Source organism: Somniosus microcephalus, chromosome 16 (genome assembly GCF_052327205.1).
Source record: "Somniosus microcephalus isolate GS21.2 chromosome 16, FLI_Smic_1.0, whole genome shotgun sequence".
NCBI classification, from domain to species: Eukaryota; Metazoa; Chordata; class Chondrichthyes; order Squaliformes; family Somniosidae; genus Somniosus; species Somniosus microcephalus.
Window position 1 is genome coordinate 22,550,655 of NC_141002.1, and position 27,538 is coordinate 22,578,192.

Here is a 27,538-nt window from a genome sequence, read left to right on the forward strand (position 1 = left end):
GAGAGTTGGCACACACGAACTGTGTCACTGGGTCGTAACTGTACACGGGACCAAGAGCTGTTTCACCTTTATTTGGAGCTGGCTCCAGCGCTTCTCCTCATCCTCATTCTGATGTCTGCGTTTCCATTGTTCATCTAGAAAGAGCAATTTATATCATTACCAATGAGTTCAGCAACACAAACATTACATCAGTACATTTATGCTCTTTTCCCACCACTGACACAGTCAAAAGGAAATCCTTTAAGATAAGTGAATTTTTTGGGGGAGGTAATCATTGATGCCCTTCCCATCTGTTGGATTAAAGGAGTCTTTGTTATCTTTATTGGAGCAACTTTTGTGTGGCCTGATAGATAATGTGCTACTTCCAACTGGGGTTCTTGGATCTGTTTTAATACATATCGGTATTTAATTATCTTAATGGAGGTTTTATCCTATTAAAAGACCCAGAGGGGAGGTTATTTGACACACTGAGCTGTTATGATCTGGAATGCACTGCCTGACAGGGTGGTGGAAGCAGATTCAGTCGTAACTTTCAAAAGAGAATTGGATAAATACTTGAAAAGGAAAAAAAATTGCAGGACTGTGGGAAAAGAGCTGGGGAGTGGGACTAATTGGGTAGCTCTTTCACAGGCACGATGGACCGAATGGCCTCCTTCCATGTTGTATGATTCTATTCTATTCTATGATTCTGCCTCTATGATTTTGTAAGATCAGAAAGGGACAACAAGCGTCGCCGGCTTCTCCGTTCAGTTGGAGACTGTGGTGTACAGGCTAGTGAAGTTACACTGGGGAGAAAATGGAATGGACGCACATCCAAGCCACTTAAAATAACAAATTGTACATCAGGGATTGAAAGACAGAAGCCCATTGCACAAGCCTTCAAAGGCTGATGTCTCTAATGCCTAGATATGCACCACATCCCTGGCCCTATAAGGCAAATCAGCATCTCTGTGGTCTGGCACAGTGCCACTCTTACGAAGACCCCCGGCGTGCCATCTGATTTGTTTTCTTTCCGCCTTCCTCCCTGTTGAGTAACCACTTCAGCATCAGTCAATGCTGCAACTGCTGACCAAGCCAAGCCTGGCATCATGCCACCTGAGTCCAAATGCCAGCCAAGTCTGGAGTTTGGACCTGCTCTCCTATTTGCTGCATTGTGTCACCAGATTGTTCGTGGCGGAGGGGGCCGAGGGAGAGGAGTGGAGGTGGTGGAGCTTTAAAATAATGTCATATCGCTACAGTGTCTGTTAATTACATTTAATTACAAAAGTAGAAAACGCAATATGAACTTTGCTGTAATATACACAAGTCACAAACCAGTTCTTGCATCCTGAATATTGTTTAGAGTATTCAGCTACAATAATATTTATCTGGATCTGCACTATTTCTACACTGAGAGGCTTGTGCAAGATAGCAATGAAAAGAAAGGCCTAATGCAATCGGTTAGCTTCATCCTCCATGTCACTAAATATTTACTTGTTCAATATTACATTAGTACTTTGGCATAATTCAGTACATTCCATGCTTTGATATGAATATTTGACAAGTGATTGCACATATAAATACTTATGAATAAATATTTAATTCCAAGATCACATTTGGCTTTAGATCCTTTAGCTGGCAATCCAACTAAAACTACTGCAAATAACCTTCCAGTTAGAAATTCAGAGTCACAAATGACATCCCCTGTGACTGTGATCATGGTGCACTATACCTCCTCATCCTTCTCAACCTCTGCAGCCTTTGGCACTGTCGACCACACCATCCTCCTCCAATGCCTCTCCTCTGTTGTCCAACTGAGTGGGACTGTCCTCACCTGGTTCGACTCTTACCTATCCAGTCTCCTGCAGTGGTTTCTCTTACCACTGCCGCAATGTTACCTCTGGAGTCTCCCAAGGATCTATCCTCAGCTCCCTGCTATGTCTCACCCAGATGCTGCACCTTGGTGAGATCATCCAAAAACACAATGTCAGGTTGCACATGTACCCAGCTCTACCTCACCAGCACCTCTCTTGACCCCTCCACTGCCTCTATGTTGTCAGACTGCCTGTCCGTCATCCAGTGTTGGATGAACCAAAATTTCCTTCAATTACGCGTTAGGAAGACCGAAGCCATTGACTTCGGCCCCCGCCAGAAAATCCGTTCCCTCACTGCCAGTTCCATCCCCCTCACTGGCCACTGTCTCATACTGGTCAAGGAAGAGCAAAACAAGAGCAATCAAGCTCAAAATAAATAGATATTGTCCAAACGACCTGCTTCAGATAAGGAAATTAATAAGTGAGGCTCACTGTTGTTTGGTATCTTTTAAAAAAAAACACAGTTGCAAAGGATACAAGCCGTACAAAAGTCGCTGTGCATCCGAACTGTTTTTAACCTGCATTGATGATGAACCTCTCCACTATTTCAGTCGACTGCTGCCGGCTGAGGCATGAAGTTGTTTACCCGAGGTTTTGAGATACCCTTTGCTGGACCAGTGTGGTAAGATGATGTGATGGGTTTACGCAGAGGGCAAATGTTGAGAATAAGACGCATGATCAAAAAGAGTGAGCCTGATTGTAAACCCTTTCAAATACCTGGAGTTGTGTGTAAATTTAAGAGTGCGATGCATCAAAATTGATGTCATCTTTAAGCCGCAATGACTGAGCTGAGCTTTGTGCCGTGTTGAACATGAACGTGTATCTATGTAGATGATGTCTGGCTTTGCTTTCAGATTAACCCAATGACCCCACACTGATTTTCAAAGTGGTCAAATTAGTGTAAATTTGGTAATGAAGAAAAAAATTGAAATGACATTCTGTTGGTTTGTAGAGTATCTTTTACCCATTTTACTTCGAATAATGCCAGGTTTCTGAGCTTCCAACTATTAATGAAAGGAGGCGTCCTGCTCGGGATCCTTATTTGCTTTTGATTCCTGCAATGGTAATCGAGAACTAATCGTTGCCAATCACCATGTCTTTACTGAAGTGAGTGCAGCTCGAATACTTGCTTTGGCTTTTACTTTTATTTTCACAAATGGCAACCAAAAATCACAGTGACAAACAGAAGTGGTCAAAATAAGCACTGCAAAGTTGTCAAAAACAAACACCGAAGAAAGGAAAGCCTACAATGATAAAGATGCCTTTTAAATATCAATCAGATTATAACTTTGAGGTACCAACAGGTTCAGATATTGCTAACAACAAGAAGGTGAGATTTGGCTGTCAGCTGGTCCTGTTTAGTTTTACTCCAGAGCATTTCAGGAATTTCCTGTTGCTTTTTATGAACTCAGTTGCAGGATGGGTGTTCAAATATTGCAGAGGTTTGGATTTTTCCCAGCTAATTGGTCCAACTCTGGATGCAAGCAAACAAAGTATAAAACAGACCTCGGGAGGATAGGACTGTGAATTTGATGGAAAGGAAACAATGAGGCCTACTGTTACACCTGTAATGTGGTCTTTTGTTACACCTGTAATGAGGTCCTCTGTTATATCTTTAGTGAGATTCTCTATGATAACTGTAGTAAGGCCCTCTGAATTACCTGCATTGCCCTCTCTTAAAGCTGTAGTGAGGCCTTATGTTATACTTGTAATGAGATTCTCTGTTTTACCTGTGAGGCCTTGTGTACTGCTCTGTAGTGAGGCCCCAGGTATTGCTCTATAGTGAGGCCCCAGGTATTGCTCTGTAGTGAGGCCCCAGGTATTGCTCTGTAGTGAGGCCCAGGTATTGTTCTGTAGTGAGGCCCCAGGTATTGTTCTGTAGTGAGGCCCCAGGTATTGCTCTGTAGTGAGGCCCAGGTATTGCTCTGTAGTGAGGCCCAGGTATTGCTCTGTAGTGAGGCCCCAGGTATTGCTCTGTAGTGAGGCCCCAGGTATTGCTCTGTAGTGAGGCCCCAAGTATTGCTCTGTAGTGAGGCCCAGGTATTGCTCTGCAGTGAGGCCCCAAGTATTGCTCTGTAGTGAGGCCCCAGGTATTGCTCTGTAGTGAGGCCCCAAGTATTGCTCTGTAGTGAGGCCCAGGTATTGCTCTGTAGTGAGGCCCCAGGTATTGCTCTGTAGTGAGGCCCCAAGTATTGCTCTGTAGTGAGGCCCAGGTATTGCTCTGCAGTGAGGCCCCAAGTATTGCTCTGCAGTGAGGCCCCAGGTATTGCTCTGTAGTGAGGCCCCAGGTATTGCTCTGTAGTGAGGCCCCAGGTATTGCTCTGTAGTGAGGCCCCAGGTATTGCTCTGTAGTGAGGCCCCAGGTATTGCTCTGTAGTGAGGCCCCAGGTATTGCTCTGTAGTGAGGCCCCAGGTATTGCTCTGTAGTGAGGCCCCAGGTATTGCTCTGTAGTGAGGCCCCAGGTATTGCTCTGTAGTGAGGCCCCAGGTATTGCTCTGTAGTGAGGCCCCAAGTATTGCTCTGTAGTGAGGCCCCAGGTATTGCTCTGTAGTGAGGCCCCAGGTATTGCTCTGTAGTGAGGCCCAGGTATTGTTCTGTAGTGAGGCCCCAGGTATTGTTCTGTAGTGAGGCCCCAGGTATTGCTCTGTAGTGAGGCCCAGGTATTGCTCTGTAGTGAGGCCCAGGTATTGCTCTGTAGTGAGGCCCCAGGTATTGCTCTGTAGTGAGGCCCCAGGTATTGCTCTGTAGTGAGGCCCCAAGTATTGCTCTGTAGTGAGGCCCAGGTATTGCTCTGTAGTGAGGCCCCAGGTATTGCTCTGTAGTGAGGCCCCAAGTATTGCTCTGTAGTGAGGCCCAGGTATTGCTCTGCAGTGAGGCCCCAAGTATTGCTCTGTAGTGAGGCCCCAGGTATTGCTCTGTAGTGAGGCCCCAAGTATTGCTCTGTAGTGAGGCCCAGGTATTGCTCTGTAGTGAGGCCCCAGGTATTGCTCTGTAGTGAGGCCCCAGGTATTGCTCTGTAGTGAGGCCCCAGGTATTGCTCTGTAGTGAGGCCCCAGGTATTGCTCTGTAGTGAGGCCCCAAGTATTGCTCTGTAGTGAGGCCCCAGGTATTGCTGTGTAGTGAGGCCCCAAGTATTGCTCTGTAGTGAGGCCCCAGGTATTGCTCTGTAGTGAGGCCCCAGGTATTGCTCTGTAGTGAGGCCCCAGGTATTGCTCTGTAGTGAGGCCCCAGGTATTGCTCTGTAGTGAGGCCCCAGGCATTGCTCTGTAGTGAGGCCCCAAGTATTGCTCTGTAGTGAGGCCCCAGGTATTGCTCTGTAGTGAGGCCCCAGGTATTGCTCTGTAGTGAGGCCCCAGGTATTGCTCTGTAGTGAGGCCCCAGGTATTGCTCTGTAGTGAGGCCCCAGGTATTGCTCTGTAGTGTGGCCCCAGGTATTGCTCTGTAGTGAGGCCCCAGGCATTGCTCTGTAATGAGGCCCCAAGTATTGCTCTGTAGTGAGGTCTATTTAATGGCTGGTAATGACACCCTGTGTAATGCCCTGTGAACTCCATGAAATGCTCTGTAGTGAAGCCCTGTTATTGCTCTGTAGTGAGGCCCTAGTTAATGGCTGGTAGTGCCACCCAGTGTAATGACCTTTGGTGAGGCACTCTGAAATACAAGTTTACTGTAGTGTGGTTTGATTTAAACCCTGCAATGAGGGCCCTGTAGAATACTCTGTAGTGAGACACTCTGAAATACTATTGACCATACATGCCAACCATCAGCATTTCATACTGACAGTCAGTGTTTTAGCGCACAGGTCAACGTGTCAACCTTAATGACAAAAATCATCCCTCCAGTCCCGCTCCTCCCAATCTCCATTCACTCCTACACTGGATAGGTCCCTGCCTCCTGTCAGCACACTAATTGTCGCCTCTACATATTCTAGGCAGGAATTTCTGCTGGCATGAGAGTTTCCACCTACAGTATGTAGGGACGGCAATCCCAGCCATTAGCGCTGGGCCTGCAGCACTGAGAGGAGACAGCGACCTTTCCAGTGTATAAACATGGTAGAAGATAGTTGGTTTATTTCACATTGAGTGAGGATACAGAGCAACAATCATGATCAGAGTCACTTTGATCAATCAATACAATGTGTCTTTGTTTAATAATACAAAATAATGAACATGCTATGCTTCCCCGTATCAGTGGGTCACTTAAAACAAAATAACTCCTAACTACACTCCTGTATTTTTACATAGGATTACATAGGATATACGGCACAGAAACAGGTCATTCGGCCCAACCAGTCCATGCCGGTGTTTATGCTCCACTCGAGTCTCCTCTCATCTTTCCTCATCTAAATCTATCAGCATAGCCCTCTATTCCATTCTCCCTCATCTGCTTGTCTAGCCTCCCCTTAAATGCATCTATACTATTCGCTTCAACCACTCCCTGTGGTAGCGAGTGCCACATTCTCACCACTCTCTGGGTAAAGAAGTTTCTTCTGAATTCCCTATTGGATTTCTTGGTGACTATCTTATATTGATGGCCTCTAGTTATGCTCTTCCCCACAAGTGGAAACATTCCCTCTGTATCCACTCTATCAAAACCTTTCATAATTTTAAAGACCTCTATTCGGTCACCCCTCAACCATTTTTCAAGAGAAAAGAGACCGAGCCTGCTCATCCTTTCTGGCATCATCCTTGTAAATCTTCTCTGCACCCTCTCCAGTGCCTCTATATCCTTTTTATAATATGGCGACCAGAACTGTACGCAGTACTCTGTGTGGTCTGACCAGGGTTCGATACAAGTTTAGCATAACTTCCCTACTTTTCAATTCTATACCTCTAGAAATAAACCTTAGTGGTTGGTTTGTTTTTTTATGGCCTTGCTAACCTGTGTCGCAACTTTTAGTGATTTGTGTATTTGTACTCCGAGATCCCTTTGTCTACCCCACCTAGACTCGCACCCTCCAAGTGATAAGTGACCTCCCTATTCTTCCTACCAAAATGTAATACCTCACACTTACCTGTGTTGAACTTCATTTGCCAATTATATGCCCATTCTGCAAGTTTATTAATGTCCTCCTGTAATTTGTTGCAGTTCTCCTTAGTATTAACTATCCCCCTCAATTTGGTGTCATCCACAAATTTAGAAATTGTGTTTCTGATTCCAAAGTCTCCTCCTTAGCCTTGAGAAAACTTCTCCTTGCAGTTTTCTGCTCGAAAATCCGACTGCCTATGCAGCCGTGGCCAGACTTGACTGCCTCTATCTCTGGTTTCTTTTCTTCCGCTGTTCACAGCCACAAAGGAAGTCCTGCTAGACACCCTCTTCCAAGCATTCTGAACCAGAGACTTCCTAACACAATAGCTGTGAGCTGTTTATCTATTACTCAGGCAAACTAACAGATTGCTTATTGTTTACAGTCTTTGGAGAAACTACCACCATTATCATATTATCCACCTCTTGTCTCGGTGCTTTATTTAAACTTGTATCCTGGAAAGTAACTCTCTTCACCAAATCCTTTCCATGACAAAACAGTCAAAGAATCCCCATAATATGACAGGGCGAAGAGGAGAAAGTCACATTGAGGTGTTGGAGGAAGGAAATTTCCAGCATTAAACGAGGGGAGCGGGATGGAAGAATGTCAGCATTACTGTAGTGGGGGGTTGGGGTGAACAGCGCTGGCATGACCTTTGGGAGGGGAGAAGAAAGAATGGCAGATTGATTGGGAGTGGGGGTTGGAATGGAACATAAGTACCATATTTTACCATCAAGCTAGGAATTGGAATGCACTGACTGTTATGGTGATGGATACAGATTCAGTCGTGGCCTTCAAAAGGGAATTGGATAAATACTCGAAGGAGAAAAAATTGCAAGGATATGGAGAAAGAGCGGGGGAGTGGGACTAACAGGATTGCTCCTCGAAAGAGCCGGCGCAGACTCGATCGGCCGAATGGCCTCCTTCTGTGCTGCACTATTCTATGATTCTGTCTTAACTGGGGTGGACTTGCAAGTAGCAGGTCACCTTCAAAATCAGATGATTGCCCAGTTGCCTCAGTGGCCTCATGGGTAAAGGTCAAGTGAAGCTTTGAGGCTCAGCCAGAGAAGCCAGGTTCGGCCTGATCACAGCTAAGCAGCAGGAAGTGGAAATAAAGGTTCCTGCTCCCAATCACTATCCAGTCACCCTGCTCGGAGGACGGGATAGGGCAGACAACACTCATCATCTCGGCTCGAGCTTAAACAATAGTCGCTTGGGTGAGGTAATAGAAGAGACTTCACCTCCGGGGGAGGAGAGAGAAAATTAAGAGGGGAAAAGAATCTAAGGCTCCTCCTGCCAGCAGGCACCTCAGCAATTCCCCCATGTTCCCTCCCTCCCATCCATCCCTTACACAGCTCCATCCCACCCGCCGCCCACACAAGTCTCCCCCAGTAAGCACAAATAAAAACCAGCAATTCATCTCCTGCATAATTGTAGAAGTGGAAAAGAAACGGTTGAGGTAACTCTTGGGGAAGTGATGGCGTGGTAGGTCTGTTGGAAATTGAAATGTCAGTTTATTTTTTTTAGATTAAGATTTATTAATTATGAAGTACAGTACAAAAGTGCTTAAAATGCATCATTTTTAACATACAAATTCACATTTTTCCAGGGAGCATGCCCCCGGACCCCCCTAGAAATGCACCATCAATTTTGTGCCTTCCGCTTTTCGATTTTCCATTCAGCTTTTCAGGTACTTATGTTTCTTTTCCTCCATTAACAGCGAAGGAATGTCAGGGCAGACTTTCCTCTTTAAGGCTTGGGCACAAAGCATTCCCCCAGGTGGATTGTGAAGAGGAAAATCAGGCAGGGAGGATTGCACAACTAATATAGCCACCCCCCCACCCTCCCGCCCCCATTTTACTCTTTGTGGTCCACCCAGGCCAAGCACTAAAGAGGAAACTCTTGCCCCAGTTGTGCATGCCCACTGTTAAAGTAAGAAAGCCCACTTGACGACTTATTTTCACGTCAGGACCATTCTTGATTTGGCAGCTATTTTCTACTAATTTTCTAGGTTGCATGTATGTTTTACTGTAGTGTAGGTCTGTGTAAACCTGTTGTGAGGCCATTTGTAATGATGTCTGGTGAGGTCCTGTCTAATGCCCCATCACCAGGCCCTGTATAATGCCCCATCACCAGGCCCGGTCTAATGCCCCATCACCAGGCCTTGTATAATGCCCTATCACCAGGCCCTGTATAATGCCCCATCACCAGGCCCTGCATAATGCCCCATCACCAGGCCCTGTATAATGCCCCATCACCAGGCCCTGTATAATGCCCCATCACCAGGCCCTGTATAATGCCCCATCACCAGGCCCTGTATAATGCCCCATCACCAGGCCCTGTATAATGCCCCATCACCAGGCCCTGTATAATGCCCCATCACCAGGCCCTGTATAATGCCCCATCACCAGGCCCTGTATAATGCCCCATCACCAGGCCTTGTATAATGCCCCATCACCAGGCCCGGTCTAATGCCCTATCACCAGACCCTGTATCATTTTTATTTTTTATTTTTTTAATTCATTTTTATGGGATGTGGGTGTCACTGGCAAGGCTAGCATTTATTGCCCATCCCTAATTGCCCTCGAGAAGGTGGTGGTGAGCCACCTTATACAACTGAGTGGCTTGCTAGGCCATTTCAGAGGGCAGTCCGTGTGGTGAAGGTACTCCGACAGTGCTGTTAGGGATGGAGTTCCAGGATTTTGACCCAGCGACGATGAAAGATCGGCGATATATTTCCAAGTCAGGATGGTGTGTAACTTGGAGGTGGTGGTGTTCCCATGCATCTGCTGCCCTTGTCCTTTCAGGTGGAAGAGGTCGCGGGTTTGGGAGATGCTGCCGAAGAAGCCTTGGCGAGTTGCTGCAGTGCATCTTGTAGATGGTATACACTGCAGACACGGTACACCGGTGGTGGAGGGAGTGAATGTTTAAGCTGGTGGTTGGGGTGCCAATCAAGCGGGCTGCTTTGTCCTGGATGATGTCGAGCTTCTTGAGTGTTGTTGGAGCTGCACTCATCCAGTGGAGAGTATTCCATCACACTCCTGACTTGTGCCTTGTAGATGGTGGAAAGGCTTTGGGGAGTCAGGAGGTGAGACACTCGCCGCAGAATACCCAGCCTCTGACCTGCTCTTGTTGCCACAGTATTTATGTGGCTGGTCCAGTTAAGTTTCTTGTCAATGGTGACCCCCAGGATGTTGATGGTGGGGGATTCAGCGATGGTAATGCCGTTGAATGTCAAGGGGCAGTGGTTAGACTCTCGCTTGTTGGAGATAGTCATTGCCTGGCACTTGTGTGGCGCGAATGTTACCCACAACTTATCAGCCCAAGCCTGAACGTTATCCAGGCCTTGTTGCATGCAGGCATCTCACCAAGCCCTGTGTAATGCCCCATCACCAGGCCCTGTGTAATGCCCCATCACCAGGCCCTGTGTAATGCCCCATCACCAGGCCCTGTATAATGCCCCATCACCAGGCCCTGTATAATGCCCCATCACCAGGCCCTGTATAATGCCCCATCACCAGACCCTGTATAATGCCCCATCACCAGGCCCTGTATAATGCCCCATCACCAGGCCCTGTATAATGCCCCATCACCAGACCCTGTATAATGCCCCTGTGATGAAATATGCCATTCATCAGGCACTGTATTCCCTGTGTTTAGTTTAGTTTCATTTCCTTACCTGTATTGTATTGTGTGTAGGGCTCCGCCCATACCTGGCCCCTACTTAAGCAAGCCCCAGCGTGTCTCACAGCAGTACAGCAGATCTCTGGATGAGAGACACTTCTCCAATGTGTATTACTTTCTGAGTTAATAAAAGCCTTGCTTTGCTTCGTTAACGTCGAGTCTCGGATTCATTGAGGCACATCAGCCCCATCACCAAGCCCTGTATAATGCCCCATCACCTGGCCCTGTATAATGCCCCATCACCAGGCCCTGTATAATGCCCCATCACCAAGCCCTGTATAATGCCCCATCACCAGGCCCTGTATAATGCCCCATCACCAGGCCCTGTATAATGCCCCATCACCAGGCCCTGTATAATGCCCCATCACCAGGCCCTGTATAATGCCCCATCACCAGGCCCTGTATAATGCCCCATCACCAGGCCCTGTATAATGCCCCATCACCAAGCCCTGTATAATGCCCCATCACCAAGCCCTGTATAATGCCCCATCACCAGGCCCTGTATAATGCCCCATCACCAGGCCCTGTATAATGCCCCATCACCAGGCCCTGTATAATGCCCCATGGTAAGGTCAGGTCCGTGGCTCTATAGTGAAGCACTGTATAATGCCCTGCTGGTTACTTGTCATCCATGAGCATTTTGTTTGAGTTTGCCGACAACCGTTAGGCCGGGCATTTTCTGAGGTCATTCCACCCAGAATACCCTGCAATTCTCTTCTGTGTACATGCGGACACGTGGGTCCTGCATTTCAGGGGCCCCATCTTCCAATCTCGCCTCCGAATACCGCAAAATTCTCTTGTGCACATGTGCACAATAACGTGTGCTCCACGTTGGCTCAGGATCAGGCAGGCCTCAATCAGCAGGTAAGAAAAGCGTTGGTGGTGTGTGTGGTACATGTCACTTTGGGCGTCTTCCTCTTTCTTCAATAGCAACAAGTCTCAATGCAGTTTAAGCATGCCAGGTATTCGATGGGCATTCAAACTGCTCTCCTTCATGGTTCGGAACTCCACGGGGTGCAGTGGAGAGGGCTTCCTCAGGCCCATGTTGTGAGATCTAGGACCAGGTATCACCTACATTACTACATAGTTCAGCTGTGGCGCTGCATTCAACTGATACAAAAATCAACGTAATTTGTATCAACAACTTTAATATTTAAATTATCGATAACCTTTCCAGAATAACTCATTTTTAATCAGTAACTGGTGTTCCGCAGGGGTCGGTGCTGGGTCCCCAACTCTTTACAATCTATATTAACGATTTGGAGGAGGGGACCGAGTGTAACATATCAAAGTTTGCAGATGATACTAAGATGGGGGGGAAAGTAGTGAGTGAGGAGGACATAAAAAACCTGCAAGGGGACATAGACAGGCTAAGTAAGTGGGCAGAGATTTGGCAGATGGAATACAATACTGGAAAGTGTGAGGTTATGCACTTTGGCAGGAAAAATCGTAGAGCAAGTTATCTTAATGGCAAGAAACTGGAAAGTACTGAAGTACAAAGGGATCTGGGGGTCCTGGTGCACGAAACTCAAAAGGTTAGTATGCAGGTGCAGCAAGTGATCAAGAAGGCCAATGGAATGTTGGCTTTCATTGCTAGGGGGATAGAATATAAAAATAGGGAGGTATTGCTTCAGTTGTACAAGGTATTGGTGAGACCACACCTGGAATACTGCATACAGTTTTGGTGTCCATACTTAAGAAAGGACATACTTTCTCTCGAGTCAGTACAAAGAAGGTTCACTCGGTTAATCCCGGGGATGAGGGGATGGACATATGAGGAGAGGTTGAGTAGATTGGGACTCTACTCATTGGAGTTCAGAAGAATGAGAGGCGATCTTATTGAAACATATAAGATTGTGAAGGGGTTGGATCGGGTGGATGCGGGGAGAATGTTCCCGATGATGGGTGAAACTAGAACTAGGGGGCATAGTCTTAGAATAAGGGGCTGCTCTTTCAAAACTGAGATGAGGAGGAACTACTTCACTCAGAGGGTGGTAGGTCCATGGAATATGCTGCCCCAAAAAGCTGTAGAAGCTACATCATTACATAAATTTAAAACAGAAGTAGACAGTTTCCTAGAAGTAAAGGGAATTAAGGGTTACGGGGAGCGGGCAGGAATTTGGACATGAGTCTAGGTTCGGATCGGTCATGGCCCTGTGGGTAGCGGAGCGGGCCCAGGGGCCGTGTAGCCTGATCCTGCTCCTATTTCGTGTGTCTAATTCTGTTAGATGCAGGAGATGGTTCTGTGATAGTAGATTGGCGGTTAGGATCAGATCAGCCATGATCTTATTGAATGGCGGAGCAGGCTCGAGGGGCCGATTGGCCTACTCCTGCTCCTATTTCTTAAGTTCTTATGTAATTACGAAGGCAGAATTACAGTAACTACAAAATGATGGAAAATTAACCTAAAAAGTCTAAGGGGGCTTATTCGGTTTATTTGTGGCTCCCGCTAGCGCCCTATCAACTAGCGCCTGGGCGCGGCGCCGCTGACACCTCCCATGAAATTCTGCTATAGGTTAGCGGCAGTACTAACCGTTAGCACCGCACGGCGCTTCATCGCCGTGCGCAGCGTCCCGCTCGTGCCCCGGCTGTAATATTGGGTGGCGCCCCCCGACTTACCGCCGGACTCTATGTCTGCCGGGGTCAGGGGGGCCTACCTGTGGTCGGGGCAGCGCTAGTTAAAGGGGAGGTGGTGGGCGGCCATTTTTGTTGCTGGCTGCCTGCCAGCACCTGCCCCCGTAGCTGTCCTCGGTCCCCGTGGAGCCCCCCCCCCCTCTCCTGTGGGGTTCCAGCTGCTCTCCGTGAGCCCGGCACTCCTCAGTGCCAGGCTCGTTTGCCGGCACTCCCGATCCCTGGTGGCCCAGCTGGGCGCCGGGACGCGCTGCGCTAGGCCCCTCCCTTTTAATAAGGGGAAGAAGGCCGGCAGTACCGCGGCGTGACGTGCCGCAGCGCATGGCACCCCAAGAGGGATGCGGGGCGCTTCCAGTAGCGTCCTTCCTCCCTCTCGGAGCGCTACCTGGCAAAATTGGCCGCCGGGGCACTAACTAAATTTTTACCCCTAACGCTTTAAAATTTCCAGAGGATGGGGAACTCTATCAGACCTCCTCCAGGAAATAAATATCCTGGCCCCGAAATTCCTGAGGCTGCTGAGGGTCCAAGTCCCATTTACATCTGGGGGATGGGGGTGCCAGGTATGTGGGCCGTATCCCGGCTCCACCCAGATTCCAGCCCATTTAGGCTTGACCTTTAAATTCCGGGTGGATTCCAGGGGGAGGTGGGGCTGCCGTGGGCAGATTGTCCATCTTCCCTCCCCCCACCTCTAGGGAACATGCAAAAGGGAGTTCCCAGGCTTCCTCTTGGAAATTCCTCCAGTTACTCCCTTGGAAGGCCTCAGTGGGGCTCATGCTGGTTGAGACCTGGCGAGAGTGCTTTTGAGGCATTCTGAAGGTGAAAAACCTTTACTAGAGGAAGATAACCAATCCCAGAGGGTCTTGATTACCTTCTCTAGTGTTCCAATGGAAGCTGAAGATTGGGACAAAACACATAAAAATTTGTTCTTCTTTCCATTTAAGATTGGAAGGTCTCCAGTCCACCTTACAAGGGTGGATCAGCTTGGATCAGTATGTCTGATGCCCCAACTATGCAAATGGCCTCATCCTTGGAATTTGAGACGTGGTCTCTGGCCTTGGGTGCGGCAAGCAGGGGTTCCGCACTTACAGTGGTGCAAGGCCCCAGGAATTTCCAGGCCTGTCTTTTTATTTATTCTCGGACTGTGGGTCTTGTTGGCAAGGACAGCATTTATTGCCCTTCCCTTGTTGCCTTTGAGAAGGTGGTGGTGGGGCATCTTCTTGACCTGCTGCAGTCCATGTGGTGAAGATGCTCTACAATGCTGTTAGCACTTAAGTGCTCACGTCCCCCTTCAGAAATATTTTACTGCAAAAACTGCACTTTTGTCTACTTTAATTTTTCCCTACATTACCACTGATGGAATATTGGGTATACCTGCAATTTAAGTTACACCAAACACATGTCCCACTGCACTCTCAGTGCAACTATTTGTTCTCATAAGTCACAGGTACAGCCTTTTGGTTTTGGTTTTCACAGACAAGGAGTCCGAATTGCAAAATGTGATCCTCAAAACACCGACAAAAATCCTGGAAGCCGTATAACAAAAATGGAACTTAATTTATTCAGTCACCCGAAACCAGTGGCCCTGGTCATAGACGATTAGTCAGGAATGTTTGAGTTGTCAGGTTTTTTGGGGGCCGTGTCTCTTTTCTTTGAAGCTGTTCCTCAGTGTTTGTGAATTTTCTGGATTGGTATGTAAGCTGTAACGAGGCCCTGTGTACTGCATTGTGTTGAGGCCTGTGTAATTCCCTGCAGTGGTGCCCTATGCAATATCTTCAGTTTTTTTATTTGTTAGTTCTCGGGATGTGGGTGTCACTGGCAAGGTCTGCATTTATGCCCTGGTTGCACTTAGAAGGTGTTGCTGGGCCTTCATCTTCAGTGAGACCAGCTGATACATTTTGTACTCCACGTTGCATCCACGTTGTAATCTCCTTTTGTGAGGACTTATAATGAGCTCTCAATCTCTCAGCGAGACATGTCTCAGTGCTCCAGCTGCAGCCAAATGCCGACACCTCCGTCTTTCAAGTCAAATTTGAGTTTAGCTTCCTGTGGTGCGGCTCCAGGTCTTGTCCTGTTGTACTGTATTGAGCCCTGTGTAATGGTCTATAGTGAGGCACTGTGTAAGAAATACCCTGTGGTGAGAGCCTGTGTAATACTGGAGTGGAGTCTGTGGAATGCCCTGCAGTGTTGGCCAGAGTCCTATGAATTCTCCTAGCTACAAGGATTTTGTTTGAAGAGCAGACACAGCAGCAGCTCACAGGAACTCCAACACCATGGGGTCTCCAGAGGTCGGGTTGTTCACATCATTGGAGTACAAGAGTAAGGATGTCTTACTACAATTGTACAGGGCTTTGGTGGGACCACACCTGGGGTACTGTGCACAGTTTTGATCTCCTTTTCTGAGAAGGGACGTACATGCCTTGGAGGCGGTACAGCAAAGGTTCTCTGGATTGATCCCTGGGATGAGAGTTGTCCTATGAGAAGAAATTGAGTGGATTGGGCCTATACTTGCTGGAGTTTGGAAGAGTGAGAAGTGATCTCATTGAAACATATAAGATTCTGAGGGAGATTGACAGGGTAGATGCCGAGAGATTGTTTCCCCTGGCTGGAGAGTCTAGAACTAGGGGGCATAGTCTCAGGATAATTGGTCGACCATTTAGGACTGGGATGAGGAGGAATTTCTTCACTCAGAGAGTTGTGAATCTTTGGAATTCTCAAACCCAGTGGGCTGTGGATGCTGAGTCGTTGTGCATATTCAAGGCTGAGATAAATAGATTTATGGACTCTATCTGAGCTATGGCTCAGAGGATAGCACTCTTGCTTCTGAGGCAGCAGGTTGTGGGTGTTAAGTATGTGTATTGTATTGAACAATTAACACAAAGACTTAAACGTATAACTCAAACAGGTCTTTACTGGTTGGAGGTAGGGACTATACGCAGGTCTTTACTTCATGCCCACAGGCGGGAACTGAGGGGAGATCAGTACCCACAGTACTATTTATACCCCTATGGCCAGGAGTGGTACTGCGTATCACTACGCCCTACAAGTAGTGCAGTCCTGTCCATAGGTTCAAAGTAGCACACATATTACATACACAACATTCCTCCCTTCCTAGCTTTACAGTCATCTCCCCATTTAACATAACGTAATAACATATATACATATATAACTTCAGGTTTACATAACAGAATAACATAGATACATAGATAACTTCATGTCAAAACAGATCACAGATTCAGTCTCTGCAGAAAACAGTTCACAGATTCAATCTCTGTGGTGTAGTCGGTTCACGTTGCTGGAGTGACTCATTCAATAGTCCTTCCATGGATTTAACAGTTTGAACTTCCGAACTGAATTGGCTCCGTTCGGAGGGACCACGTGTGTGATCTGGTAGAGGTAATAATGGTTCAGATGGGTCATCTTCTGTTTTGACTTTTCCTTTTCTGCTTCTTGGAGACTCTCTGGGCTCCACTGTCAGCTGCCAGCTGCATGCGCAGTTCCTCCTTCTCTTCCTCCTTTTTCCGTAGTAGAGCCACCTTCTCCCGATGTTCCATAGACTTTCGGTGCTCCTCCATGATTTCTGTATGGTGGGAGTCGAAGTTACAAGTTGGGCAGGACAGGACATAGTAATATTCGGTGTTGTCCTGATCTAGGCCAGCGAGAGGGTCTTCTATTTCCTCCATACCCAGCTTTTGTTCCAAGTCCAGACATCTTTCCTGAAGAGACTTCTTCATGCGTACCTCTTCATCCAGCTTTTTCTGGGCTTTCAGCAAGTCGTTTACTAATGACCTCATTTGAGATTTTACTACTTCAACTTCTTTTGGAGATTGATTGATCGGACTATTCAATCCCCCTACCGGAGCAGCTGTTTCAGCGGTCTGTTGTTCTACGTTGACGTGAGTCAGCATACTTTTGGCATCCAAGGGCTGCTCTGTTGCAGTCATCTCAGTCTGTGTTGCCACCTCAGCTCTTCCAATAACCTTTGAGAGCTCCGAACCCCTTTCGTTTGAATATTGAAGTTCGTGTTCAAGTTTTTCCCATTTCAGAGTCCTGTCCTTCAGCATATGCAGGAGTTGGCTGACCGTTAACTCCTCTGACATCAGACGTTTTGTGTGCTCCTGCTCCATTTTCTCCATCAGCTGCTTCTGTTGTCTTTCCAGATTCTCCAACTCTATATCAAAGAACTCTTTCGTTGCATTCAACTCTTGCTCAAAACGGCGAAGCATTTGTTCTAATTGCTGTTGTAGTTTGAAATGGAGTTGAGTTCGAGCCCGGTGTCCCTCAGAAATGGGCACATCAGTAGACTTGCCAGACTCAGAATCCACAGTTAAACTATGTTGTTGTTGCTCAGTGGAATTCTGTGCTGAAACTTTGTCTTTTGCACCTGAGTTGGGCTTACCATCATCCGTTCCAGAGTCTGGGCTGACTATCTTCACCGAGTTCTCACTCGTTATTGTTTGTAGGAAATGCCAGTCCATATTCATTTTCCTAATCCACTCCCGTCCTAGTAGTGGAGAACCTCCTTCAGATATCACATATAAGTCCATTATTTGACTGTCTTCGCCCTTGTGGACCACTGCAACCTCTATTTTCCCGATGGGGTACACTCTTTGCCCCGTGTATGTTTTCAATATAATCCCCGTATCCTGTAGGGGAATATGTTGGAATAACTTTCCGTAATCTTTCTTATTTATGACCGTCAATGCCGATCCAGTGTCCAATTCCAGTTTTACTTGGACTCCTTCTATCTGAAGAGTGACCCAAATTGTCTGGAGGTCTGCACCCTTACCAGCGTTGAGTACTCTTAAGCTAGCCAGTTCATTACAGCTTAAGCTAGCCAGTTCATTACTGCTAGCGTCTGAATCGGACTCCTGTTCGGTCACCTTGTGTACCTTTGCGTATTTTCCTTGCGGTGACTTCTTGTTGCTGGTCTTCTTCCCTGACCTGCATACTCTAGCTATATGTCCAAGCCTACCACAAGTTCTACATTCTTGGTTTTTAAACCAACACTGGTTCTGATCATGCGTTGTCTTTCCACAACGATAACATTTGCCAGAACTCACACCCAATTTGTGTGCACTGAGCTCCGGTGACCGTAGCTGCATTACTGCCGTGCCTCTCGCTGCGGCTTCGTGTGCTGCTGCCATAGTGACCGCCTTCTCAAGCGTCAGCTCATTCTCCTCGAGCAGTCGCTTTTGTGTATCCTGTTTAAATAAACCACACACAAATTTGTCTCGTAGTGCATCTGTCAGTCCCGTTCCAAACTGGCAATATTTCGCTAATTTACGCAATTCCAGCAAATATTCAGCATTGCTTTCATGCTGTAGCTGCCTTCTGTCATAAAATTTAAATCGTTCCGCTAGCATCAGCGGCGTGGGGTTTAGATGATCTTTCAGGACAGTAACAATCTCATCGAACGTCTTATCCGCCGGTTCATCTGGTGATAACAGGTGTTTCAATTGCCCGTATGTCTTCGCACCCATTAAATTTAATAATGTTAGAGCTTTATCTTGGTCACGAATTTTATTGGCCTTACAATAATGTTTTACTCTTTCAACATATATGGCCCAATCTTCGAGGTCACTATCAAAGGTGCTAATATTCCCGTGTTTAGGCATTGTAGATTTGCAATTTCTCAGATTTTATTTTCTTTACTTGTTATCAAAGATGGCGGCTTCCCGCTCTTGCCGTCGTCCTCCGCCCACAAAATGGTGGTTTTCCCGCGCTTGGCGGTCTTCACCCGTCCCCCGACGCCGTCTCCCTTCAGCCCCCGAGTGCGGCCCTTATCTTCGCCGCGATCGATAGCCCGCGCTGTGCACCGCGGCTCTCGCACCTTGAGCTTCTGCAGCCGCCGCGCCTTTCAGTCTGAGTGCAGCCCTTATCTTTGGTCCCGATCGCTGGCCCGCGCTGCGCCTCGCACTTGAAGCGGCTCCCGGCCTCTGGCTCACCCGATCGCGCGGCTCTTGCTCGCTCCCTCCCGGGCTCTGGCTTACCCGCTCGCGCGTTTCACCGTGGCTCTTATCAGGGATTGCGATCGCCCTTATCTTCTCCAACTTCCCCAGCCCTGTCTTTGCAGCCAACGCTGCACGGCTTACCCCACCACCTAGGTTGAACAAGGAAACTGCAGAAAGACTTCTGTCAGTCGCTGGAAGCTGTCAGGATGGCTGCTGCACTCCAGTGCTCAGTCGCTGATGGAGGCTTCAGAGTCCTAAAGCCTGTCGCTTCTAGTGGGGTGGTGATGTTTGAAACCTCTCTTCAACTGCCGCAGGGTAAGAACCTGACTCGTCGCCAGTGTTAAGTATGTGTATTGTATTGAACAATTAACACAAAGACTTAAACGTATAACTCAAACAGGTCTTTACTGGTTGGAGGTAGGGACTATACGTAGGTCTTTACTTCATGCCCACAGGCGGGAACTGAGGGGAGATCAGTACCCACAGTACTATTTATACCCCTATGGCCAGGAGTGGTACTGCGTATCACTACGCCCTACAAGTAGTGCAGTCCTGTCCATAGGTTCAAAGTAGCACACATATTACATACACAACAGTGGGTTCAAGTCCCACTCCAGAGACTTGAGCACATAATCCAGGCTGACACTCCAGAGCAGTACTGAAGGAGTGCTGCATTGTCGGTGGTGCCATCCTTCAGATAAAACATTAAACCAAGGCCCCATCTGCCCTCACAGATGGACATTAAAGATCCCATGGCACTATTTTGAAGAAGAGCAGGGGAGTTCTCCCCGGTGTCCTGGCCAATATTTATCCTTCAACCAACATCACTGAAGCAAATGATCAGGTCATTGCATTGCTGTTTGTGGGACCTTTCTGTGCGCAAATTGGCTGCCACATTTCCTACTTTACAACAGTGACTACATTTCCAAAGTACTTCATTGGCTTCAAAGCACTTTTGGATGTCCTGAGGTCATGAAGGGCGCTATAGAAATGCAAGTCTTTCTTTATGGGCAGCATTCTGAGCAACTTGCCTTGTCGTTGTCTTGGCTGAGACTATGCTTAGTGTGGAGAAACCCAAAGTAAATGGAAAGGGAGAAAATCATTGAGGAGAAAAAAAAGGTAGGTCACGACAAAGATCACTGCATTTTGTCTTTGCAGATTGGGTGCAGTAATGATCAGGTTTAATTGACTGCAGGCTGTGTGAGAGTGGTTAGTTTCTGTTCAAAGTAGAAACTGAACCTCAAGTACACACATATGGGACCTACATGTGTCTTTCCTCTTGGAGATTACGATTTGTGATTTGAGCACAGAACAACATTTGCTTCCAGATTCTATCATCAAGAAATGAATTATGTATGAAATTAGGGTTCATCACCACCTTAACAATAATTAGTCGACAAGACCGATTTATGTGCTGAAGAAACTGCACATTATCGAAATGTTTTTTCACCGGAGAAGAGAAGAGCTGCTCTCAGTCTCTCTGAGTGACATGTCTTAGTGCACCGGCTGCTTCAACATGCTGCCATCTCCGTCCTTCAAATACCAATTGAGATTAGCTTCCTGTCTGTTACTGCAGGAAATGAAGTTTAATTCCAATGCTAATTAAGTTACTCGCTGATTAGTGATTGAAGACACACTGTGGCTAATTGTCAATTCTTAAAGGTCATATGTAAATATGTCTTGAACTCAAATGATACAACTGTAAGATTAGAACTTGGGAATTCATGTGGGAAGTGGAGAAAGGGCGATTTAAAAAAAATAAAATGTACCGTTTGTGAACTCTGTGAGCAAGAAGGCTGAGATTTGGACCAAATTACAGACCTGTGGTGTAGTGTATGTACTTTGCAGAAGGAACTATATTCTGCAGCCCCTGTATACTGCAGTACCAGTAGTGACCACCCCTGTATATAAGCCTGTGCAGTAACTTTGCATAGTAGTTCCAGTTTTGTCTCCACTCAGTAAACACCTGTTGTAACCAACTCCTGCAGTCCGTGTCTCAATTACACACGGACATAATACTGGCGACGAGCAGATCCGAACTTACCTACAGTTCTGCACCACCTCATGGGGATCCATCCCTGAAGCGAAGTTGTTAGAGGTCGAGGCCAGAAGGAAGAAAGAAGAAAAAAAACCCAGAAGAAACGGGCGTCGACCGTGGGCAACCACCTCTGATTCATCGGAGTTGAAGATTTGCAGGAGAGGCTGTCGAGTGCAGGGCTTGGTTATCCTGTCTATGGTGTTCCAGCTAATCGGGCTGGTGGCAGGTAGTACACTGATCCTTCCTGGGCTGCAACAGGCTAGAGCTCGATCGGGTGGCTTTTCAACAGGGCCAAGCAGCGTTGTCGGGAAGAGGAGAGAGAGAGGGTGGAGCACACAGGGCGCGGCCGGTGCTACGAAGCCGGGCAGCGTACAGACCCGAGAAGAGGGAGGAAAGTGTCCCGTAGGGTTTGCTCTGACGACGGGAAAATAAAAGAAATTAGAAGCGCAGGAAACCGCGAGGAGCTGCAGTTTGCCACGGGGACCGCGGAGAGCGGCGTTAGCAGCAGCGCGGGGGGAAAGTGCACGAAGACCATAGGGCGTCGCCATCACGGCATAAAAACGCCAGCAACAGCGCTAGCAGCAGCGGAGAAGACAGCGCAGGAGGCGCCATCTTAATCCAGCGGGGAAGAAGGCAAAGCGCAGGAGGCGCCATTTTGTTCAATCGGGGAAGAAGGCAAAGCGCGGGAGGCGCCATCTTAGATTTCCAAGATGCCGAAGACTGGCAATATCACTGCCTTCGATAATGCAATAGAAGACTGGACCACGTATGTGGAAAGAGTCGAAGTATATGGCAAGGCAAACGAAGTAGCCGATGAGAAAAAGGCATCGGTACTACTAAACTTAATGGGCGCAAGGACGTACGGCCTATTGCGGAACCTGATCACTCCAGCCAAACCGATGGCGAAGAGTTTTAACGAAATTGTTGATATCCTACAGGAACACCTAAATCCTACACCGCTGCTGATAGCAGAAAGATTTAAATTCCACAAGAGAAATCAGCATAAAGATGAGAGCAATGCTGATTACCTTACGGAACTACGCAAGCTATCAAAGCACTGCCAGTTTGGAGCAGGACTGGCAGATACCCTACGGGACAAATTTGTCTGTGGACTCCTGAGTGAAGGAACCCAGAAGAGGTTACTCTCAGAGAAAGAGCTGACGCTAGATAAGGCTTTCAGCGTGGCAGTATCGTATGAAGCAGCAGCAAGGGGAGCTGCAGAAATACAGCAAAAGCCACAGGAATACGGCACCCATGAAATGACACGGGGATTTGAAAAATGTTATTGCTGTGGCAGAACAACCCATGACCAGAAGGACTGCTGGTCCAAGGACAAAATATGCAGGCAATGCGGAAAGATGGGACACATTACACGAGTTTGCAGGTCTGGGAAGAAGACGAACGACAACAAAAAGGCTACTAAGGAACAGTACAGGAAAGTACAAAAGATGACGGACAGTAGTTCCGAAGACCAGAAGAGCGATAGTGAATCCGGGAATGAGACTAAGCTGTCTCAAGCTTCACAACGTAATCGCAAAAGAGGATCACCGAACCATTTGGGTCACCCTCACGATAGCAGGGTCCCAAGTCAAAATGGAATTGGATACAGGATCAGCCCTGACCGTCATGAATCGACGAGACTACGAGCGGCTATTCTCACACATACCCTTGAAAGAGACATCCATTGTCTTGAAGACGTATACGGGGCAGAAAGTATACCCCAGAGGGAAAATAAGGGTGCCTGTCGAATACAACGACAAGGAAATACAGAAATTGTATCTGTACATACTGCAAGATGGTGGACCACCGTTATTGGGATGTGAATGGATCAGAAAGATAAGTTTAGACTGGCACTCCATTCAGGCACTGACTGTGGCTGGTAAAAAGGATGACGACGTCACACCTGGACAATTGTCAAAAACATTAGCTAACGCTAAAGAGGTATTTCAACAAGAACTGGGAACTCTTAAAGGCGTAACCGCCTCGATAAAAATAGAAGAGAATGCAATTCCCAAGTTTTTCAAAGCAAGACCGGTACCGTATGCAATTTGCCCAGCCGTCGAGGCAGAGCTGGAGAATCTGGAGAATGTAGGCGTGTTATCTAAGGTAGACTGGAGCGAGTAGGCGACACCCATCGTTCCTGTCATGAGAAAAACGTTAAACAATAAGTCTGAGGAGCCAAGGAAGGTTCGCATCTGTGGGGACTTCAAGGTGACGGTGAATCCAGTCCTTCACACAGTACAGTATCCCCTCCCGAGGATAGAAGATATTTTCGCCTCACTATCTGGAGGGAAGCGTTTTACAAAAATTGACCTAGCACAAGCATATTTGCAGATGGAGGTTGAAGAATCCTCTAGGAAGTATCTCACGATAAACACTCACAAAGGTCTTTACCAGTATAATCGACTGGTATTCGGAGTAGCATCAGCTCCGGCGATATGGCAAAGAGCGATGGAACAAGTCCTGCAAGGGATTCCGGGGACTCAGTGTTACTTGGACGACATCCTAGTGACAGGTGAAAATGACAGTGAACACCTTGCCAACCTAGAGCAGGTGCTCACTAGACTAAGAGAACATGGGCTACGAGCCAATCGCCCCAAGTGCGAGTTTTTTAAGAAACAGATATCGTATTGTGGCCACGTGATTGATGAAGAGGGGTTACATAAGTCCCCTGACAAAATTGAAGCGGTAGTTAAGGCTCCAGCGCCTGAAAATGTGTCGCAACTGAGGTCATTCCTCGGATTGGTGAATTACTACCATAAGTTTTTGCCGAATTTGTCCACAATTCTGCACCCACTGAACACCCTACTACAAACTGGAGTAGCATGGAAATGGAGCGATGAATGTAAGCGGGCCTTTCAGAAGAGTAAAGACCTAATCACTTCAAGAGAAGTATTGGCTCACTACAACCCATCACTACCGATAAGACTGGCGTGTGATGCGTCTCCCTACGGCATTGGAGCGGTACTGTCACATAAATTCCTTGATGGTTCAGAGAGGCCGATAGCTTTTGCGTCACGCTCGTTAACTTCAGCCGAGCGTAACTACACCAAGATTGACAGAGAGGCCCTCAGCCTGGTGTGGGGGGTGAAGAAGTTCAATCACTACCTGCACGGTCAGAAATGTACTCTACTAACTGATCATCAACCTCTTGTCTCCATTTTCAACCCTCAGAAGGGCGTCCTGATAATGACAGCACAACGGCTACAGAGGTGGTCCCTTTTCCTAGGGGCACACCAATATGACATCGAGTACAAAGGAACTAAACAGCATGGGAATGCTGATGGATTGTCGCGCCTACCGTTGCCGACGGTGGAAGAAGCACCTGCAGTGGATCCTGTGGAGATATTCCACTCGACCATAGTCGAATGTCTACCTGTGACGAATGCAAACATAGAAAAGGAAACACGAAATGACCCGACACTCTCCAGGGTCTATGATTTAACGGTGAAGGGATGGCCAGCACATGGCGAACCACTGTTGCCAGCATTCTCGCCGAGAAGAGAACAGCTGTCAGTGTGCAGAGGAACCTTGATGTGTGGATCCAGAGTAGTAATTCCACCCAAATTGAAGGATAGAGTGCTCAATGAGCTTCATGAGGGTCATCTGGGAGGGGTAAAAATGAAGAACTTAGCCAGAGCGTTTGTGTGGTGGCCAGGAATCGATAGAGAAATCGAAGAGATGACCAAGAGCTGTACAGGATGCCAGAAGGTCCAAAACGCTCCACCACAAGCCCCTCTACATCCATGGGAGTGGCCCTCATCTCCATGGCAAAGGGTACACATTGATTTTGCTGGTCCCTTTATGGACTCAATGTTTTTAATTGCGGCGGATGCACATTCAAAGTGGCCAGAGGTAATAAAAATGTCCTCAACCACCACAGAAAAAACTATCGCAGTCTTACGAACCATATTCGCCAGAAATGGGCTGCCTGAACAGATTTGCTCCGACAATGGACCACAGTTTGCGTCTGAAGAGTTCCGGAGGTTCTTAAAGAACAATGGTGTTAAGCATTACACATCCGCCCCATATCATCCAGCCACCAATGGATTGGCTGAGAGGTTCGTTTAAACATTCAAGAAGGCTATCAAGGCAATGTGTAATGAAGACATACCCCTACAACACAAGGTGGATAACTTCTTGTTTGCCTACCGGAATGCGACACATGCGGTTACCAACCAAACTCCAGCCATGATGTTCTTCAATCGAAGACTACGATGCCGCTTGGATTTGGTTAAGCCAAACATCAGAAGAGATGTGGAGAACAGGCAGTTTCAGAATATGAATGAAAGGCCGACTAGGAGTTTTAAGATAGGTCAATCAGTTTTGGCCCGGGACTACCGCACAGAGAAATGGCAGCCAGGAACGATCTGCACACGGCAAGGACCTCTAATGTATACCGTGGACGTTGGAGAGAGCATTGTAAGATGCCACGCTGACCAGATTCTAGAGTCACTGGAAAACGTCAAATCCACACCACGATCCGATACACCTGGTGATGAAACCGAAGTACCAATTGCATCTACCGCAGAATCGGTGATATTGGAAGCAGACGAACCAAACAACGACGTTGATCCTGAATCAACTTTGCCAGAAGAACCTGATACCCCAAAGAGGCGTTACCCAGGCAGAATCAGGAAGCCTCCTCAAAGGCTGAACTTATAATTGCTTAACTTTAGCTAATGTATATAGCAACTGTAATTGTAAATATGTTATTTAATTATTAATCGAATGTTATGTACTGTTTAGCTAAAAGGGGAGGAATTGTAGTGTATGTACTTTGCAGAAGGAACTATATTCGGCAGCCCCTGTATACTGCAGTACCAGTAGTGACCACCCCTGTATATAAGCCTGTGTAGTAACTTTGCATAGTAGTTCCAGTTTTGTCTCCACTCAGTAAACACCTGTTGTAACCAACTCCTGCAGTCCGTGTCTCAATTACACACGGACATCATATGTGGCAATCCAAATTGCATCAGTTTTCGGGGTTAAGATACCTTATGGGGAGGAAATCTGCCGTCCTTACCTGGTCTGGCCTATATGTGACTCCAGACCCACAGCAATGTGGTTGACTCTTAACGGCCCTCTGAAATGGCCTAGCGAGCCACTCAGTTGTATAAGGCGGCTCACCACCACCTTCTCGAGGGCAATTAGGGATGGGCAATAAATGCTGGCCTTGCCAGCGACGCCCACATCCCATGAGCAAATAAAAAAAAGGTGGGGGGAGGTGGGGACAGGGGAATAAGCACTCTATCAGATTGGACTAACAAAGCCATTGCTCACTACTCAAAGGGATCTTTATCTTCTAGTTTTACAAATCACGGCACTGTGGCTGTTACAGGATTATTCAACTGGTGTCCCAGGAAGACTATTGTATTGCAATATCACATGCAAGAAATGCAAGATTAAAATGATGCCCATTCAAACTGCTGGATAAAAGACCCTATTCCTATGCAATCACAAGATACCTACAGATGAGGAAGGCCATTCGGCCCACCCCAGCTCTACCACCAAGGAAAAACCGAAGTTCCCTCACCTCAATAGCCTCAGATTCTTTGCTGACATTACCCTGCCCCAAAGTCCATTCCATGTATTGATCACTCTCTCTGTGAAGAAGAGTTTTCTGACCTAGTCCTGAATCTGCCTTTCACACTTTGAACCTTTCCTCCCTTCTACTGTCATAGTTTAGCTTGGAGTAGTCTTCTGCATTTACATTTTCATACTGTTTACAATCTTAAACACCTCGGTGTGATTCCCTCGCAGTCGCCTTCTTTCAAGGCTGAAAAGCAAAAATTTCTTAACTGTTTCCTCATAACTCTGACATTAGGGGATGACTCTGTACCATCCTGAAGGTTTGGATGTCTCCCTTGTGTCTCGGTGACCAGAACTGGGCACAGTACTCAAGGTGTGCACTGACTCATGCACTTTACAGTTTACACTTCCTCTAACATGCACCTTATATAAAAAAAAGAAAGACTTGCATTTATATAGCGCCTTCCGTGACCACCGGACGCCCCAAAGCGCTTTACAGCCAATGAAGTACTTTTGAAGTGTAGTCATTGTTGTAATGTAGGAAACGCAGCAGCCAATTTGCACACAGCAAGCTCCCACAAACAGCAATGTGATAATGACCAGATAATCTGTTTCATTGATGTTGATTGAGGAATAAATATTAGCCAGGACACTGGGGATAACTCTCCTGCTCTTCGAAATAGTGCCATGGGATCTTTTACGTCCACCTGAGAGAGCAGATGGGGCCTCGGTTTAACGTCTCATCCGAATGACGTTGATAGGAAATGAAACAAAAAGAGAAAATGCTGGGAACACGCAGTTAAGTTCACGTTTCAGGTGCGGACC

General features: G+C 47.2%; 1 protein-coding gene across 5 annotated transcripts in view; it reads left to right on the plus strand.

Moving 5' to 3' along the window:
* cntn1b (contactin 1b) overlaps positions 1-27,538 on the plus strand; it is a 1,036,112-nt gene that overhangs the window by 959,570 nt on the left and 49,004 nt on the right. For 4 of the 5 annotated variants that reach the window (XM_086008675.1, XM_086008677.1, XM_086008676.1 and 1 more), the window contains one exon: positions 8,487-8,567. The exons of the other annotated variant lie outside the window; for it this stretch is intronic. In XM_086008675.1, the coding sequence (XP_085864801.1) occupies positions 8,487-8,567 (81 nt within the window). The remainder of the gene's footprint in view (positions 1-8,486; positions 8,568-27,538) is intronic. 5 annotated transcript variants of the gene reach the window in all.